At 37.7% G+C, this 21,575-nt stretch overlaps 1 protein-coding gene across 6 annotated transcripts in view; it reads left to right on the top strand.

Moving 5' to 3' along the window:
* LOC138189828 (protein groucho) overlaps positions 1–21,575 on the top strand; it is a 154,428-nt gene that overhangs the window by 85,069 nt on the left and 47,784 nt on the right. For all 6 annotated transcript variants that reach the window (XM_069132015.1, XM_069132014.1, XM_069132017.1 and 3 more), the window contains one exon: positions 19,275–19,412. In XM_069132015.1, the coding sequence (XP_068988116.1) occupies positions 19,275–19,412 (138 nt within the window). The remainder of the gene's footprint in view (positions 1–19,274; positions 19,413–21,575) is intronic.

Below are 21,575 nucleotides of genomic sequence, written 5' to 3'. Positions count from 1 at the left end.
CAAAGTGTCAACATAGAGCGGCTTTTCTTGAAAAATCTTGTGTGAATTTGGAAGATGTCATTTTTACTTGGCGCTTTATTTAATCTTCTTTGGCAGATTCTTTATTTATATAATCGGAGATTTCTTACCTAATCGTTTTGTAACAAATATTTATTTATATGTTACTATTTTCGAAATTTTTAAATCCCGTGTAAAGTCACAGAAAGCACTCTTTATTTGATTTTCTGTTCATGTTTCTCTAAATTTATTTATATAATCTAAGATAGGTTGGTTAGTTTTTTCGCGAAAAATATTTATTTGTAAATTACAACTATAATTTTGTTCAATTAAATTGAATTAACTGATGTTTACAGTTTCTCTCTATCTTTCTTGTTGTATATTACATGTCTTTTGATTGAATTTATCAGTTTATCGTTTACAGTTTTACTGTTTATCGACATTGATATTGTGAACCACCAGATATACTTGTTTAGTTTGTGGTGTAATTTATCAGGTCTATTATGTTATGAATAGTGTGAAATATGTTGCACGTTTCTGTATACACAGAATATGACCTATAACATTCCCGGATTAACGATATAGCATTTACAGAATATGATGTTCCTAAACACGACCATACACGACGTAACGTTCTTGACTATAACTTTTTAGAATATAGAGTGTGAAGAAGTTAATTTTATCTTCGAGACTACGTTACTCTAAGTAATTTCAATTTAGTTGTGAAACCATCAAATTAATTTTCCGTTTCTCTAATTAAAATTTCTAAAAACGTACACACGACTAATACTAACTTTTATCAGATAGAAACATAATTACACGTATCTATTTTATTTTCATTACACCATTTTAAGATCATGATTAACTAAGTGTACTATATTTTTTTAATTGTAATAGTAGAGATCGTTAGCTTTAGTATTAACGATATTTATCATAAATTTCCATGACTGTTTTCGTCAATGAACCGTACTTTTTCTACTTTCTTTTTATCTTCGATCAATTGTAAACTTGATCTTCTACGGAACTAATATCGTAAATCTGTTTCGACCCGTGTAACGTCTTTCGTTACAATTGAAAGGTACAAGTACAATAAGAACCCGAAGAAAACAGATTTTCGTTGCGAGATTCAAGCGCCCGATCGACGTGGTCAGAGTCTCGGGTCGAAGAGGAACATTCCTGAGGATCGATGATTGATGTACGCCCAGCATGAAACTCCTTTTTAGCGTGTAGTAATATCGATACATCCGGTCGACCGTGATTACTCATAGTTGCGCTCGAAAGAATGACCTGTCCCTGTCAATTCGTTGGGCGCTCGCTCTTCTTTATCTTTCGTTACAGTCAGACAAGGCTGAGTGATGTACTCTAGTCTTCGATATCCGAGAGTATCGATATTTTCTCGACTGTGATTCTTCTATCACAACCGCCTTATCGGTGCTCGTTCCTTTACCTGGCGCAACAATAGCGAAATCCAATTCGTTCCATCGAATTTATCGTACGAATAGACACACAGTAATTGCGTATCTATTAATCATTAGATCGTTTTCTACGAATCTTTAGAATTTCGTGTATGAAATAAACGTTGTATTTTTGATGCCGTTATGAAATGTCCGTATTTTGTTGTTACGTTAACACTGGAAATATCAGATATGTATTTTTTCAGTGGAAATTTTATAGATTCATGGCGGAGTTTTTGCGGGACTCGAACGATTCCTGCTGAAATATATGGCTGAAAGCTTATTTTTTTTCTTGCATTATGTATTTGTTTCATATATCTTTCATTTCGATCTGCCGTTGAAATTCTGTATTTTAATCGTTGATCTTTAGTGTTAAACTCGTTGCGATAGTTTATAGCAAGCAATAAATATTTACAAAAATTTTAAGCTTTCCAATATTCATGAATGTTGGTACTATTTATTAAGGATTAATAAGTATACACGCTACGAACTTATTTCAGTGTTTGGAAAGGTTTAACAATTGTTTTATATAGTCAGATGTTTTAAAAAGATAGGGTACGAATTCAAACGTTATAATAAAGTTTAACGTTCAATGAATTCGAACGTTAGAATTGTTATAATAAACATTAACAATTAGTATTGTAAGAAAATGAAAAAGTCAGTAGAAATCGAATTTTAGAGTTCATGGTGTGGTAGAGCGTGGATAGGGTAGACAAGGACTATTGGCTATCCGAGGGTGCTAGTTGATAGGCCCTTGTTCACCCTATTCACATCCCAGAATCATCCTGGTTAAGTGCTCGATCCATCTGACAGCAAACCAAATTGATCGATTAGGTTGAATGTAATTCTGCTAGACTACATTACAAAACCATAGACTTCTTTTTCAATTTTCTTTCTCTGTTCATACATCATCAAGTTCCATAAGTCATTAACGCTTTACGTTTCAAGTTACGTTGTACATTTTACTACTAACTGTATTTCATAAATTCGATATAAAGACCTGCTCATAATTTACCTATAAATAATGTATCCACTTTTATATACGTTTCTGTTAAATTTCGATATGAATCTTCGATATAATTTAAATTAATTTCTCACCTTACAAAGTAATCAAATGGCGTTAGGCGGATCTAACTCGACGTAGGGCCATGAAAGGGTTCAAGTATTGTGCTACACGTCGTGCTAACAGATGCGCCATTTAACCAAAGTTAAGTAACGGTGGACACCCGTTGTATCGAGGTACAACGTCAGGGGGCGAGCACTCGACGACGAATCGAGAAAGAGAAAAGAGAGGAAGGGGGTGGAAAGCTCGAGTGCTGTCTCAGCACTCTGACGTTCAAACATCCAAACATCCCGATCTTTCGCCGTCTGTCAGGCCCTCTCCCCCATTGGAGCTCGAGTGCCACTTATTCTCCTCCGTGTCGTCTCTTTCTCCATCTCCTTCTCTGATCTTGTAGCAAGTCCACTTTACTTCCCCCTGCTCTTCACCAACTACGTTTCTCTCCCTTTTGCATTGGCAATATTAGAGCGCCTATGTCGCCGACTGATTGCCGATGCTAGTGCAGGTAACAATATCTCGCTTTCTGAATCCTCCGGATTCAGATGTATATACAAAGCACACGAATGGGGAGAGATAGAGACAGAGAGAGAAGGAGAGAGAGAGAGAGAGAGAGAGAGAGAGAGAGAGGCATGCAGGAGCATTCTCTGCGCAGCGTCCACTCGAAGTCATCCCTCTCCTCGACGAGCAGCCACGATGAACCCGTGAATTGATTGCAGCCTGTTTACCCTCGAACATTCACACATAATGGCCGGTCCTCCTCTCGACGTTGTCGATTACCCTCTGTCTTCAAAGCTTAACCTCTCAGACTGATCTCGAATTGTACGCATGATCAGTCATCGATCCTGCTCGTTTTTTCGATCGAAAATAACCGGAGGCAGGTTCCCCTACCGATGGTCGAGAGAAAAAAAGGGCTTGTATTTGTGGGAAAGCAGCCGGATTCTTCTTTTCTATGAAGTGGAAGAATTTCTTTGGAAAATAGTTATCAAAGGAAAGTCGTTGAACGATTTATTATCGTGCTGGTTCGTGACCAATAGAAAGCTCGATTAATTGAAATATTCATATTTATGTACTATTTGAGATGTAGTAAACAGCTGTATGATTAATTAGCATGTTCTTTTTAATTTGACGTACACCGTAGTTCTTAAGTATTAGGGCGTTCGCGAACGTTTAAGTAAAATCGGAAAATCACTAGGAAATTATTGAAACATTCAAGAATTATTATATTTGAAATGTCAGAGTGTAAACAATCCATATATTCGATACTGTAATAACAATCTCGCCTGGTATAGGAAAATTAATTTTTCATTTGTCTATATTTATTTTCAATTTTGAAATTTGTATTATCGTTGTGCGTGTTATTAGGTCGTCCGAAAAGTTTCTTTCGTTTTATTAGGAAATAATGGATGCACAACATTTTCTGTTTTATATTATTTTATCGAATTACGTATGATTCATTTTGTTCTATCAAAATAAAGATCACAACGTTCGAAAGATTAGCTTTCATGTTTGTATAAAGATGCGTCGTTGTAAAAGACGGGTCTGTAAAAGAAAGACACTTTTCGGACAACCTAATATTACTTTGAAACTTTTACGAAAGTTACGAAAAAAGTTACGAAACTTTGATTCAGATTAGTTGTCACGTTTCGTATAAAGACAACGGATGCTCGAATTCCTATGAACGAAGGTATACTCGTTTACTTAATCTTTCAATATCTGAGAAATCTTTGCAATAGCTGCTCGTTACCATAGAAGCTCCTTGACTTAATTATCCGAGGAAAAGGAAACTCACCGCTACGAAAATAATCGTTTTGCAGAAATTCGAGGAAAACGTAGGCGGTGGCGGTTAATGCAGGATTGCGTGGGACCAACAATTATTTTGGCCACCACGTCGATCCATTGTCGCGGTTCAGACCGCGTTCGTAACAGTTGTAACTTTTGTCCCGATAACTCGTTTACCAGCACCAGCCTGGCATTATTCGTGGCCGTAGTCGACGTTACGCGAATCGTTGCTCGTGCTGTGCTATATTTTTTTTCAGTTCGTTCATTCGCTTGTGTATTCATAGATGTGCATACGTGCATGCGTGAATATCTGTACGTGAAGGTATGTGTATGTTTGTTCGTTTATCGGTGGTGTTGCCTGTCGTGCCATCGAGGTGACGCGTAAGGGTGAGTCGTGAAGGGTGTACGGGGGTGCAACGAAAATGCGGCTGGGGAAGCACGTGTGCGTTGCATCGAAAGCGCGAAGCGCATAAAATTCCATCGAGGGGGGTAGGGATATCTGTGTTTTTCCCTCTGTCCACCCTCTGCCACCCCTTTTTCTCCACCCTGTGTTCCGCTGGTACAAGCACCAACCCCTTTCCTCCTTTCTGACGCGGTACAACCAACACCGCGGAAAATTAACCGAATGACAATGGCGAGCTCTAATATTTATACGAGCAATTTTCGGCGCGACTAGCCGCGCTACCTGCATCGCCGCAATTCTCTCCATAAATCGCGAACGCGTATATTCGTCACGCATGACGGCGTTACCGAAACAGCTGCTTTTTTTCCTAGGCCGTGCTTTCTGCTTTATTCTGTATTTGTTCGTGTTCCCTTTCTTTTATTTTTTGCCGGTTTCTTTCCTGTCTTTGTTTGGCTTAATCCGCTAACGATGATTATGAAACTTTGTGTCACTCAATTTATAAATCTGTTTAGGACCAACGTTGCGTTAAAACGCGATTTGCAATGTTTATTGAGCAAATTGCATCGTGGAATTTCATTTTTTCAATATTGTCTCGTATGAAGGGAAGAAATTCCTATTACAAGTACGACCTGATAGTACAAAAATAATCTTCCTCTCTTTCTTTTGTCTGTTTCCTTTAATTTGTAATCGATGAGGTCGTGAGATCTCGCATGGATCGAGTTCTCAGGTAAAAACTCGATCCTTCAAAAAAAAAAAATAAAATAGTAATTTTCTTGATAATTGTTCGTTGAACGAGTAATACCAGCTGGTACCGAGGATACCAAGCTTTTTCATGTAAAATAAGTGTGGGAATTATTCTGCGTTTACATAGAGTATCTCGTTATGCGGTATCAGCGCTTCCTGAATAGATCAATCAGGTTTAATCGAGGTTGATGGAATATCGGACTGATCGGAGAAATTGGAAAGTGAAATTTCTACGCTTAGGACGCTTTTGATGCTTCCATCGTTTCATGTTCTTCGTATTCTCTTCTTTTCTTTTATTCTCCATCCCTTCACGCATTAATCACCCTGTTAACTTTCTATTGGTCGTCGCGTGTGTTCGCCGCGTAACGAGCCAGATAATAGATAAAGCATTAATCATTCGCATCGCCATGCAACCGGTTATTATTCTCCTACGTTACGAAAACTAAAAATAAAGTGATTAGCGAGCTGATTAAATCCAGCTTCCGACACGGGAAACGAACGCGCACAATGAATAATCGGTATCGCACGGATAACGGGCATGTTTATATTCTGATTTTCCTAAATCCTTCGTAAGAAAGCGATGTATATGAACACGTTCGTGGTTGATGATTTTACGTAAATTCTAAAGTAGAAGGTTTCTGCAATTAACATCAGAATTATACTTTGAAGAGTTGAGTTTCGATTGTCGTGTTATTATCATCGTATTATTATCTTGGATTAACATATTCAAATTCTTGCGATGATTCAACATATGAAGGTGAGCCATTTGTTTCTTGAGAACCGAACGTTAATCGTGTATTTATATAATGAGATTAAGTAATTAATAAAGAGTACAATTAATCAGTTTGAGCTTGTAGAAGATTCACGGATCGATTATCTGGTTATGTATTAACTATGCAAACACATAGTACCGTATCGGTAACCATTAATCGAATATTAAACATTTTGCGCGATACATGTAAGAAGACGTGGGAAGTCGCGAGTAAAAACATTTATTTTAATGATTTCAGAGGCGTGCCGTGTCCGCTGAGCTCTTTTTTCATTTTTACTCTATCGGAAAGCGAGTCAAACAGAATTTCCACATTGTACCAACAATTCATTTGTCCTTTCCGTAACGCGACCGTGTGCTGCCGGCGTAGAAGTTTGCAGCAGAACGAGCATTGGTTACAGAAAGCTAAATTGATTAAACCTAACTTTCGGTGCGGCGGACGAGCACAATGGGCGATGAGTTTTCAGCGGATTCTGTATCCTCCGTTTTATCGTAAACCCGTTGCACAACTGTTCATCCGTGCACACAGCCTTGTTCGCTATTCACTTTATCATTTCGATTCCAATTTAAAATTTCAGCGAAAAAATTGGCCCGCGTGTTTTCGATGCAACGTAACGTTGCGTGTGTAGGACTTTATGTTGAAACTTGCAGCGGTAACATTTATGTCGAATGGTTAGTGCTCAGTTGATTGTTTTAAATATTTTTCTGTAATCTACAAATATTCAATCTACTCCAATTGCTGGACCTAAACGCCATGGAAAATCTATGGCATGAATTAGATAGAAAAATACTAACTACATACTATAAATAGATAGAAAAATGATATTGATATTTCTAACTTTTTACATAGAAAATATGTATTATGCTCCAAATATCGAAATGCCTAAGTATTTGTAGCGGCATATGAGTTAGACAATTTTTTTCTTTTATTTAGTTGTTTACATTCACAATTTGTCCGATTTGGACATTTGGTAGAATTTTTTGGCTGTTTGATTATCATGTGGGTGGCTACCCCCAGCGGAGTACCATCTTCGTGTTTGTTAGGTTATATTCTTTATGAGATCTGTTGAAGACAATTTAAATCATATTGTTGTTTTGTCTCGAAGTATCAAGATCGTTAGGATACACGTAATGTAAGAATAAATAAACTCCGAGCAAAACAATGTCGCCGCTACGTGCAACCGCTTAGAAATAAGAAAGAAATAAAATATTTTTATCAATTACAATATTTTATATTTACAATTATAATTATATTTATTACAATTTAATATAATAATCTTTTTTAGATTTCTTTTTTTTCTTTTTTTTAACAATCTTAATCTTTTTAATAATCCTTTTCTTTACCTAAATTATAGAGTGAAATAGTTACGAATATCATAGTGCCTGTATGTTGAAGTAGATAGTCGAATGAGATTAGCAGCTTAGAATGTCTATTTTTCGACTTGACTAAACTTGACTTTGTCCCAAATTAACTTCATTTGGCATTGGGAACGTTTCAATTTAACTACAGTCCGAATCGGTCTCGTTTCGATTTGACTATGCATTTAATTAGCCAGGTTTTGATTCAACTACCCTTCAAATTCGCTGCATTTCGATCTCACTACGCCTCGAATTGATTGCATTCCAATTTGACTACGCTCCAAACTGACAATGTTCCAAATCTACTAAACATCGATTTGACTATGCTTTCGTTTGATAACCGTCCAGCTGTACTGTACTACACTTCTGCTTAACCACACTTCACCCCCAAACCCTTTTTATTCTGATCATTTACAATTACATTTTAAATCTTCCTCGCTAAAACATCGACCACTTTGAGTATTTATTTCGCATTTGTTTCGAAGATAGAATTCAAATTCAATTTTTATTATTGCATCTGACCGCTTCTAGAATTTCGTTTATGCCAACTAATTAACGTTGATCTATTATCCGATCTACCATCGAGCGTAGCTTTGTAATACATACAAACACGTATTTATATAATGAGTATATTAATATATATATAAACAACTGTATATTTCTATGCAAAATAAATTCTATACATCAAGGAACTTCAAAGAAGGAACAGTTGATATCGTAACACCTGAATCCCAATATTGGACCTAATAATTAAAGAAAGAGCTGGACAGACCAACTATCCAGTGAACATCTGTTATCCCAACTGCCTTATTCCCCAATCTGTTCGGATAAACGATATTCTGCTGTACATTTTCCATACAGTGGAATTCCATTAGTCCGCATTTCTCTCACCAGACGATTAATTATTTGTATTATTTTTACTTCGCGTAATTCAAGCTGATGTGCGTATAAATGAATTCAAACAACATGAGTTCAGTAATCAGCTCATAATCGAAGTGTCTGCCACACCTATTGTATACCTCAGTGCATGATCTCTTTATTCTTTCCCAAACACTGGAAAACCGCGACGCTAACGCGTTCAAATTCTCGGCTACGTTCAGGTTTCGCGACTCGATTAAATTTAACTTTCGCCAGGTCGGACGAAACGTGTAACGGACAATGAGTTTTCACTGGTGCATCGTGCGTCGGGATGCCTTAACGGTCGCGAGACGTCGGTGTGCACACCGACGCGAAAACACGGCGCGGTCGCGCGAACGCCTCGTACATCCGGCGCACTCCACAAGCCGCGGAATATTGCAATCACGCGGACGTTAGCCGGGCTTTACAGCGAGTGTAGCCAGTGTATAGGGGCTTACCAGAAACCAGGGAGTTAGCCGAACACGCCGGTTTATTTGCTCGTGTAGCATAATACCGGCAAAGTCCAACGAGCAACTGCTGGTTTACTCGTTAGTGCGAGTAACGGGCCGTTTTACCGGCGCGTGTTCCCAGCTTCTGCCAACTCTCCGCCAGCATATCGAGCTAAACGTGCCGCCGTTCCTCCTGTAAACTTTCCGCTCTCGCTTATAACCCAGCCCTGCTGATCCCCCGCTGTTGCTGACTCTTCAATTAAACATTTCGCAGTGCGTCACGCTATATCTTCACCCGCGGCCATGTCGTTCTCACTCGAAACGTTTTCGTTTCACCCTTTGGCCGACGGTAGCTTCCGAAACACATCAAGTTTCACGGCATTTCAGATTCCCTTTAAGAATCTCAAAGTCAGAATGTTTTTTGGAATGTGGGAAAATTCGTGGTTTTATCACTCGTTTGAGAGAACTTTTCTATACCAAAGTTGGAAGTATCAAAAATATTTGTATGAATATCTAGAAAATTAAAGGCAAGCATTAGGGCTTATAGGAATTATTATATTTGCTTCAAGACTGGGGAGAATTGAGCAGTCGTTGGAAGAATATCATACAACTCGAGAGTTTATACGACGAAGAAAGTATATTAAAATTTATCCTCTTTTTTTATTATTTAATTTGTATTTTACAATTTGCCCAGCTGAACATTTGGTAAATTTTTCTAACTTAATTGCTAAATAACATGTAAATAGCTACCCGCAGTGGGATACCATCTTCCAGTCTGACTATTTTATTTCTTTAGTGACGTCAGTGGGGTGTTTTCTTTGTAGTTTTCTTTCTATGAGAATTTTGCACGCTTGTGTAGCCAGCTGGTTTGAATGTGTTGCCGTTCTTTCTTTGAATTTTTCTGCGTACCTGCCGATTTCTTCCTTGACCGTTGGTATTTTTAAGTCGTTGTGTATATCCTCATTTCTGACATTCCATGGGGCATTGGCTATTGTTCTCAGCATCTCCGATTGTAGGGACTCTAGTTTATTTATGTGGCTCATTGCTGCAGTCCCCCATAGCGGTATTCTGTACGTCCAAATTGATTTTATCGTTTTGTACAGTTTTAGTTTATTGTCTATGCTGAGTTTAGAATTTCCACTAGTTAGCCAGTACATCTGTCTTCTTTTTATCAGTATTTTGTCTATAATTGATTTAGTATGTTGTTTCCATGTAAGTTGTGTGTCTAAGTGGAGTCCTAGATATTTAACTTATCTTATTTGTGTTATGTGCATGCCATTCAATTGGATATTTGGTGGTTTCCGTTTTCTTAGTGTAAATGTAATATGATTGCATTTACTGAGGTTTGCTTTTATTAGAATTTATCCTTGTTAAGGTTTTATCTCGTAATAAAGAGGGAGAGAGGAAATGCGTGGATGAATGTATAGTGGAAAAATATACAATGGCAGCGTTACTTTACGAAAGAGCTTGGAAGCCATGGGTCTATGGGTATTTATACAGTTACGGAAAACTGGCCTGTCTGTACCTCGTCGCATCATCTGTGCAAGGCATGTTCCTAGAAAACTATGAGCCTTGAGAGGCCCTTCAAATTGATTTAGTGCTAAACAGTACTCAATGGCTTCCAGGACTAAGAAAACTAAACTTTAGAAAAGATGTGGAGTTTTCCTTGAAGTGGAACCCACTTCAACAATCCTATAAAATACGTATAATTCTGTATATAAATATAAAAGATCATAATTTACATTATTCTAATTACATTAATCTTGAAACGAAGAATAGAACGTGGCCTAACATGGTACGACTTTTGAGCGAGAGTGCATCAGTAAAATTAAAAGAATTATGAGCCTGGCAACACGTTTTAAAAATCATTGAATGTCGTCGAGGCGTGTCCTGATCGATATACGTAATTACCAATTGATTTAAAGAAAAATCTATTTTTGAATATAGAAGTAAATACTCGAACATATTGGAAAATTCTTGAATGATTACGACATACTCCAATAGAGCTTTTCATCACGATTAACTACTACTACGTACCAAAAACATGATAAGTAAAGTGTTAAAATTAAATTAACGGGCCACGTACTATTTCTGAGCTTAGTTTATGGTACATTGATGTTACAACGAGGAATTCCAACACAAACAGCCATGTACCACCTCAGATTTTGTTATCATCACCTTTGTAGTTACGCCCACGCGTGTTTGCTCCCCGAAAGCAATAACAAACAATGTTTCAACGCAACAGAGTTTGCGTTAGCTGAAGTGAAAAGAACGTGGGCCAAGCAAAACATCGAGTGCGTCACACGTACTATCATCTTGATCCCGTTTGATTATTTGTCTGCAACTAGAACGCACTACTCCTATAATGATTCCAAAGAATACATTTGAAAATCTCATGTATATATCTTACGCGTATTATTATTTTTTTCTCCGGATATTTGAATTTAAATCTTTTGAAACGAGATGAAATGCACAGTTTGGAACGACGTGGTTGCTTTAACGAAGAAGAAATTTACGCGTGGGATAATGACGCGTCTTTATTCGAGTATCAAGGCGTTTGAAAGTTTCGGGGATAAAAGATCCTATTTATAATCTACACGGTGCTTTCACGTGGGTCGTAATGACGCGCAATTTCAACGCGTGGGAGGTCGTAAAGAACACGCTAGTTACGAATAAACTGTTTATTGAAGGCAATAACAGAGCACTTTTCGGCGATAAAAAGCTAAGGAAATACGAGGGCAAGGAAAGCCGTGGGTATAAAACAATAAAGCCGTGCAAGAGTTTCGGATTTTATTCTATGATCTGCCAGTGGTTATTCGATACTTATCGTCTTTCCAGCTTTATGCTTGATGTATCAACTGTGATATCACATCTTATGCATCGTCTTATTTATGATATTAACCTTTCGCTGATGTATCTTGAGGAATTACAAGTCGTTTGAATTTCTTTTATAGATGTGAATCTTTCTCTTAAAAGATAAGAGGTAAATGAGATATGCTACTGGTGCATTGTAACTAACAAACAAGGTGATTAAATAAATGAAAAGTATCAGGTAGATACCTACAGTTGAAGCCGGTAATTGATAGATTGCAAATGTTCATGAAAAATGTAGCCCCATGTAGTTCAATATGTAAAATCTAAAATCTAAAATGTAGTTCATTAAAAAAAAAATTTTATTTAATTAATTCACAACATTTTAAACATTTTCCAATCCGAAATAGATTCTTCGATAAAATCATTCAAATCTTGTAACCCTGGTACTGAATCATTTGATTATTGGAATACCAAAATTGACGATAGTTTACACGATAGTAACATAAAAAATATGAAAAAGATTGAAACTCAAAAATTTGTTTTTCTTTTAAAAAGTATCCGCAACTGATCGAAGAAATGGAAGGAAGAAACACAGAGCGAAGCTTAAACCCTCTCGTGAAACATAATTATGAAAGAAAATGCAAACCAATAAAGACATTCCAGATTTTCCCCAAACATTCTTCGATATATCTACCCGAACTTGATCCGCCCTCAAGCGAAAAGGAATCAGCGTAAAGTTGGACGACGTGGGATCGTCTTACCTCTGGAAGCGGGATCATTGAGATTCCTGGATGTTCCCGGTCGGAGCGTGGTATGTATTAGATTATCGGCTGTATATCGAGCTTCGAGGCTGGCTGTCGATAGAAAGCGGGAATGGAAGTAGGTGGCGGAAGAGCATTCGGTTCACGTCATCGTTTTACCGGCGAAGAATTTTATCGGCGGCACTTTGTCGCTTTGCATTTTCATGCTGCGAATGTTGCTGCCAGCTTTTAGACGGCTGCCGGTACAATGTTATACGAGAATGCCTATTTCGCGTGGTTCCGACACACTCGAGCACGCACACGATCATATGAATACAGGTCGACGTGGAAACGCGAGTCGAGTGTAGGCGGCACATCAGGCGAAGTGCAGGCACTTTGCTAAAGCTTCTTGCGGTTTTCGTGATATTACGAGCCACACCGCCGCCGCCTCCTTGTCTCGGCATGTCCCGACCCCGTGCTATGCGCACCCAGAACCAAAGAGAAGAGAATAACAGTCGATCACAGGCTAAAACCAAGATTCTTACACGCGCTGCTGCATATCTGTATCCCGTGGTGTTTGATGCACTGTTCGTTCAGGGATCATTGATGAAATGGATGGAGTATAGAGACGTAGGCAAAGTTGTTTTATAATGTGCAGAAATTATAATCTGTAGGTGCATAATGTGGTTTCGATGTTCGGGTATGTGTGTGTGTGTGTGTGTGTGTGTGTGTATGTAGAATGACTTGAGTAAAAGAGAGGGAAATTTGTCAGTGAGTAATAAGTTCAGAATAAGTTTTTATTCTTTTTTTTAAATTACGTAATTTTGGTCTGGGAGAAAATTCATTTTGAGAAATTGTTAGTTTCTCTAATGATGTTTTCGGGTTAACGTGTGTTACTTGAATAGTCATAATCAACATTCTAATTCTTACATATATACATTCTATTCTGTATGCATATGTATATTATTTATAACAATTGGGAGATCCCTGATATGAACACATAATATTTATCATCAATGATACTGTAACCACAGTAGACTTGAAAACAATCATTGAAAGAAAGGAACAAGTGCAAAGATTTTATATAAACATAAAAGCGACATGGAATAAATTTTCAGGATAATCAGTAGCGAGCTGAGTTAAAGATTCTTTAGCGAAACTATCATTTTTACAAAATGGTAAAACAATTATTTTGTTGTAATTTTACAATGGTCCAACTATCCGTATAAAAGTACTTCTAACGAAATACGATAAGAGTATCTAATATCCCTAAAATCATTCGCACAATAAAAAAAAAAGACCAGCCCCTGTTGAAGTAGATTTTTGAAGATGGAGATCCGTTGGCAATTTCTGGATTGAGAGAAGCGCCTTTTGCAACGGAAAAGGGACACGTAGCCGGTCAGGCTGGCAATCTTCTTGGTCCAATTTGGCTCGGTAGGGAAAAATTCATTCCAACCAAGGTTTTCATCTCTCCCGTGTGAAATCCGGGACAATGAGAGCTGTGCTAGCAGCACCAAAACTCTCCCTCGTCCTTCCTTTTGCCCCCTTCTCTATTTCCTCTTTTATTCCTTTCACCCTTTTCTTCGCGCACCTGCTAAAGCATCCGAGCCATTCATTATTTCCTTGGTTACCTCTTCAGCCGGAGAAAACTTCTTGGCAACGCAATTACGTCTTGTACTGTCCTCCCTTAGTCGTGTTGCACTCTCTCTCTCTCTCTCTCTCTCTCTCTCTCACCCCCATCTCCCTCGATGGCTCACCCTTTGCACACAATTTTTCTATTTCTTTTTACCCCGGGATTCTTCTTTTAACTCCGGTGGCTTGATTATGCGCCGTGAAATTGTATCAACGCGCTGGAAATTAACGCGAAGCTTGTTGTCCCCTTGGCTCCCGCGGCTACCGCGCCCATTTAAAAGGCGAATTTTGCACGCGACGAACTTCGAGAATGCAATTTGAAGAAGCTTTGTGGAACGGTAACGAGCGTTCCCTTTGTTCTCGCCAGCCAACCGATTTTAAATAGAAATAGCCATTGGATAACGGGATAAACGAAAGATTGCTACTTTCCCAGTATTTAACCAAATTTTCATCAGTCTCTTTTTATTCTTCTCTTTTTTCTTTCTCTCTTTCTTCTTTTTTTTTTTTGCTCAGTTGTGTGGTTATAGAGAGTAATTGGTCTCTGAATAACGTTTCCAAAGAAACAGTGAAACGAATGATAACAACGCAAGAGATCACGATAGAAGTGCAAATCGTTCGAGTATTTATCCGTTCTCAAAAAGATTTCTTTTACATATGGTTCTAGGAAGGTCCCAGTTTCCAGTTGTTTTATGAAACTGATCGACACCGCAGGTTACGAGATTTACATCTGTATAATTAACACTAGAACTACCGATAGTTAACACGAAGCTATTTCTACCAAAGTCAGTCAAAATGATTGGTCTTTAAAAAATACGTAATAATAGAATATTTTTATATTTATTGATTTATTACTTTCTTACAGAAGGAATTCCATGTTATGTAGTACATTTTTGGTATTATTAATCGATCTGGGACTATGATTCCTAAAGGAGAGTTGGCACATTTATAAAATTGTAGAATCAGTCATTTTGACTGGTGTTGGTATAAGTAGCCTTATTTTGAGTAAATTATTTTGTTCAGTTATGGTTACGAAAGTCATTACATCATTGTAGAAAAAAATACAACATGAAGTAGGAATTTTCAAATAAAATTGTAAAACCAGCCCATTTGACTGGTGTGGTGGTTCTAGAAACTTGAAGAAATAAAAGAAATGCTTGTGTCCTAATAGATAGTTTTTATTTTGAACTGAAAATAACATAAAAAATCAGAAAATTAACAGAAACGTATATATGTTTTCCTTATGCCATTTATTTGTGGTATTTATACCTCTGCTGACGTAGTTGTTCATATAACTATAGTGAAACTAGTGAGAGATGGTGCCCGAAAGAGTTAATTTATCACTTTAGCGTATCACGTTCACGAATTATACGCGAACGTCTATATCTATCTGAAAGCAACGAAAATCGCAATATCGTGTTCCTCGGTTCGTGTTTCACCGCTCGGTACAGTTCATTCGTGGATGGCGCGACTCATTCTTCCGTACGTTATAATTAGTGGTCTAATGACTAGCACACAGGGAGGACGACGGGTAATTAAAACAACTCCCCGCCTTGCCTCATTCTCTCCCTCTACCTTGTCCTCCTTCTTTCCGGTCGCTCGCTCGTCAGCTCGCAGGGTCGAGAGAGGGAAACTTGCCAAGAATTTTAGTGGCCGCGATATTTCAATTAGCATCCAGGGCTTATTTGAGCGGCAGTGAAAACAGCTGCTGTCAGGCCGCGATGCTCGCGTTACCGTTGCTGTGAGACGTTCTGACGATGGGTTGAAACAAGAACTAAAGGGAGAGAAAGAGTCCTGGAAGGGCTGGTTGCATTTACCAGATAGATCATATCTGCAGTTCGCGTTTACCAGTCGTACGGAGGAGCGTCGTGCACCGTTTTCGTAGGCGGACACCCGGTTGTTTTGCTTCCTGTTGCGCAACGAATAGATTTGTTCCGTTTCCGCGATGTTTCCTCTCGTTTACACGTACGCTCCATCTTTGCGAACGCGCGAAAAGCACGGCGCACAGGCGCCGCTTAATGGGTCGCCACCGTCGAGACGCCTCTTTTGCAACCCCTCGCTGGTAATTGGGGTGGTGAAGAGCCAAGTGGCATGAATTTCTGAGAGCGCATGGGGAGTCTTCAAGGTTTTTGATTTATTTTGTTTCAGTTTTTTCTCGTACTGTGTACAATCTGACTTGGATTTGTTTGCATTCGCGATCAGAATTCTGATACGCAATGGTTAAGAATTTTTTTAGACGATTCTAGCGATACGTAATGAAACTGAATTAGTTATGTTCACACTTAGGTATTTTTATCTTTCCAGGCTTTTTAAAATTGTAAAAAGTATGAGAGATACGAATAAGATATACGTAAGAGTGCAATGTCACTTTTATTTCGCTCGAAATTTTCGATGCTCCGGCTTTCTCTCGTGATACTCTAGCGGAAGTTCTGCTTTCGTAAATTCTTTATAGAACATAGTAGATGATATCGAATTTTTTGTAGCATCGGATATGAAACCGAATCAATATAGAAGGAACACACGATACGAAGTTCCTTTGTGTTGCCGATTATAACTTTGCCCTGTTGCATTATAACGATGTCTTGATTCATAAAATTTTCTTACGTTGTACGCGTACGATATCATTAACTTGCGTCTTTGACTCAAAGGAATTACATTCTTGCAATTATTTCGTGTCTGTCTTCTATCAATTCGATCACGAATCTGTATCAGCTAGTTATACGTTTCGTTTGTAAGCAAGTTTTATCGTTTGTATCATATAATCTTGACATTTCGAACTTCAAAGGAAGATCGTATGTTAGGCGGAGATTCATCGGTCCGTTCGATTCTGCGATTCGAAGAAGTCTGTTAAATCCTATGAATCGTAAAGCTCGTTTAACTTCCGCGCTCTACAATTAACGGAGCATCTTCGCGCAACTCGGTCGGTAAAATCGATGATTTGTCGCATCGTTAACACAAATGAACCCCGGTGATTTCGCTAGCAGCACCGCTGGGAAGTGGGCGGTGCGTTCAATTATACATTAATCGAATTATTATTCCCAATTACGCGGCGGCTTCATTAAAGTTGAAACCGATTAAAATTCGAGTACGCTGAAACGCGACCCTAGCGTGCAAAATTCAGAATATTCGACGCTAGAGGGACAACAGAAACGAGACATGCAGATACAATATTAGATGAAGTGAAATGAACAGTGATAAATAACAGGTTGTAACGTCACAGTAGTAAATAAGGTGGAAAATAACGATGGGAAATAATTCCGTAAATAATTATGCAGGAACAGATACGTTTATATATCAGTAATTATCGTTACCGGATACATAATCGGATTTTTCAGGCTGCAAGAATTTATAACATGCAGATGCAATATTTGAAAATAGATTTTTAGATTGAAAGATTTTCCAGAATTATTGATGTGTTTATATAAAACGTGCTTGAAATTCTTCAGTAATTTTTGTCAATACCATATGAAGAGAGAGAAAAAAATAATAAATTATATTTCAATATTTTCTATCATTTACAGACAAACGATTGTTCCACTCTCTTCGTAATTTTAAAAATCTCAGTTCATAATATTAATACGTCGAGAGATATTAAAATATTACTTGTTTTAATAGTCCTTTTTACAAAACGTAAGTATTGTTCGTGTCATTTCCTTCCGACGAGTAAAGTTATCGAAGTAATTTATTTGATTCTCGAGAATTTATTGTTAATCGTGTGCTTACCTAATGAAATTAAAATATTGATAAAATGTTGCATCAGTTTGATTCCGAAAAGTCTCGTATTTAACAAAGCTTTAAACACGATAATCGAATATTCCAATATTCATAAACCAGAAAATACACCAAGGCTCCTTTCCACATCCGAGTAACCACATTCTTCCAATATTCACAACCAGAATATGCAGAACGTTCACAAAAGAACAATATATTATGGCAAAGAGAATCTGCAACCGCTGGTTGCTGCTTTGATCGTATGAAACAAGGTAAAGGCTGGCTTCACGCACCCTTACGAGGAAAACGAGTATAATACAAATGCAGGTGTGCCATAACCGGCCAAGGGTGTTTACGACACCCTCCGGTCAGAACAGACTGACGGGGATTAAATTAAATCCACGCTGAATCGGCGGTAGCGTGGCCTCTCTCTTTCTCTTTCTCCCTCTTCTCGGCTCAATTTTCGTCTCGACCGATGCCAACGGGCATTACCTGTATCTGCCATCACTTTGGCCGGAAATTAAGGTCGCCCGGTGAGCTAGAGAAGTCACGTGTCGCAGCAGTCCACCGGAAAACCGCCAAGTGTTCCGGACAACTGAGGAACCACTTGGTTCATCATTGTTAATTCGTTCCTATACGCCCGATGCATTTAATTATATCAGTGTCAGTATATCTTGGAAGGTGAATTACGTATTAATTGATAGTAAGAACAGTTTGTACAATGTATTTTTTTGTATTATGTAATTTTTACGTAATTTTCAAACATGTCCTCTTTAATCCTACGTCCAAATTACAAACTTTTTCTTTCGAACTACAAGCAACATTTTAATATCGTAATATTGTCAGAATATCTTGAAAATTATGGAGGGAATGGAACAATACGTCAGCTTGGCAATCAAGTGAAAGTAGTAGATCAGAGAGAATGTAGGAAAGTGTAGGGAATTTTAAAATTGAAAAATAAAGAAACAGTTTTACAGAAATCTGCATACGTTGAATCTAACTTAGCATTAAATCTATTAACAAATAAAAGTTACATAAAGGTTTTTAACAGCCTATTTAATGCCCCGGTCTATAAATTCTCGTCGAATACATGCTATCACGCGAATTCGAGATAATAGCAGTCAATTACCCATACGCATATCGCGAGATTGACGCGAGAACCACGATATAAATCACAGGTCGACGATTCGGTCGAGCTAAACGATCAATCGAGAAAGCGAGTGGACTCAATAAAACTCGAATTAAGTAATGTACACGCGTTCGATACGACTGGTGTCACGCTCGATGATTGATACCGTTGGAATAACCGCGTGAGGAGAAAGGCAAAGAGAGGTGAGCGTGGGTGAATCATAGAGAGCGAGGGAAAAGGACAATCGTTATCCGAGCTCAATTACGGCGAACATGGTTCGTCGATCAACCGTAAAACGATTTACCCTTTAATAAGGATCGTTTCTCCTTTCTATTTTCAGACAGAGATAGCGAAGAGGTTAAACGCCATAATTGCTCAGATCCTGCCGTTTCTCTCCCAGGAACACCAACAACAAGTCGCTACTGCTGTTGACAGAGCCAAACAAGTGACCATGACCGAACTCAACGCCATTATCGGGGTGAGTGCACGCCAATGGAAGATAAATTACCCGCTCGTGATACACGGCCGTGTGTATCACGACACACGGTTACACGCGTACACGATGTATACGTTCGTAAGTTTACTCGATCACGTGAAAATTTCGGGCAACATGAAATTTCGAATGGGTGAATGTAGCGAGCCAAGTGTTATTGCTCAGAATTGATATCCAAATTGATAACTTGTTTTGTTGTCGTGAGAAGAAAATTATTTTTTTTTTAATTTAGTAGGATTTACATATTTATACAGTTGTTTTATAAGTTTTCATAGAATCTATACGTTAGTATATTTTTTATAAAACGATTAAATACTTAATTTCATTGAACGTGCTTATCACACATTGAAATCATACTATGTGCTAGAGAAATCTTAAATCACAAGCTACCAGTTATCGATATTAATAAATATCATTATAAATTCACATGGTTCGGTAACAAGTCATATGAAAGTTTGCAGGTAAATTTTATAGATTTATATGAATTTAAAAATCGTAAAAAAGAAGGATTTATAACGTGTTGATGTTATTTATTATATTAGCTATTGTTATTCTATGTATTAAATTATCGTGCAATATTAGAAAGAAATTATCGCTACTCGGGTATTTTATACAACGTTTAAATTTTTAATTTATTCAACGATATTTAAATAATTGCACAGATCGCTTTTATGTGATACTAGTTCTGATACAAATTCTAACCGAATTAGACGTTTATGAATATGTAACAAAATGAAGCGATAATGGCAAGCGATTAATACAAACCATAAATTAGGATCGGTTATATTTAGCTTATTATCGTACATTATAATTGTGGATGAAAGAGAAATACACCGCAACATATGAAAATACAAGTGTAGCTGTACGGTATGCTCATCATTTCCCTGTTTCCCAATTCGCTGCGATTAAACAGTATCGTGCGTATACATTTATACACCGTGTGACGTGATATTTGTATTTACCGCCAAATCTATCCAACGACGCTTCCAATAGCAACGTCGAATCCGCAAATTAATTATTAAACGTGGCCGATGACACGAAAAACAAACACGCTGGCGAACAATCGAAGTTTCTCACGAGTGATCGAAACTGAAGGGATTTCATTGTTCCTCTAATGGAAAATCGATTTCTGTTCAAAACAAAACCGCTCCTCTCGAATCGATCCGGCCGCCGAAAATGATTTGTGAACACAGGGGAAAATTTTTTTTTTGCTCCTCATTTTTTGTCTCCTTTTTCCTTTCTGCCATTTTTTTTTTCTTTTTTATAGCAGGATCGGTTGTTATTTTCATTGCGCGGAGTTATCGAAACGACGGATAGATAAATTTCTAAATTGAAAACGATTGCGAAGCGATAGGAAGGGACACCGGGTGCAAAACGGTCGCACCGTGAAATTCGTTACGAATCGGGGAAATTTGTTGCGAACGAAACGAATAAAGTTATTCGTCGCAATTACGCGTTTTATTAGTCAACGATTGTCGTATCGTTGTTATTCGTTGTCGGTGTCAAACTCTAGTTTATAGCCAGCAAGATTTTACGTTGTTATATGAGATACGAGTTGTTCGACGCTTTATGGGCTTTCAGTTTTAGCAAACCTTCATGAATATCGAATAACGTTTGATTCATATTTCGGTCATCAGAGTACTTATTTTATGAAACATTTGACACTCTATCTATTTGTCTGTATATCGTATTTCGCGTGTTGGCGTACAAAGCATTTCTAATTTTAATATTCAATTTTCAATATTTACGACCACGAGCATTAGCAGATCAATATAAAAGCAATTACGTTCTCCATAATATGCGACTGAAATATCTCTATAATACAGGTCGTATATTTAGCGGGCTAATTTTAAGCGTTTAAATTTTTCAATGGAACCTACGATACGTGAGACATTGAGAATATAAAGCCAGACTTTTTTACGAATATGCAGAACTTACAGCATTTATTTATTCCGATAAGCTACATTAATTATACAAAATCGAAGGGATTCTTTCTTTTCAAATCAAATCCAGATAACAATAAAATGAATTGTTGCGCCGAATGTTTCTGCTTTGCATTTATTTGAAACAACAAGTTACTTTGACTCTAAGAATTAATGTACTTCTACTCTCGATGGAAGATTTAAATGTGCAAAAATGTACAGATTG

This window comes from Bombus flavifrons, chromosome 2 (assembly GCF_040668555.2).
Source record: "Bombus flavifrons isolate JBK064 chromosome 2, iyBomFlav1_principal, whole genome shotgun sequence".
NCBI lineage: Eukaryota > Metazoa > Arthropoda > Insecta > Hymenoptera > Apidae > Bombus > Bombus flavifrons.
This window is presented reverse-complemented; position numbering and strand designations above follow the sequence as displayed.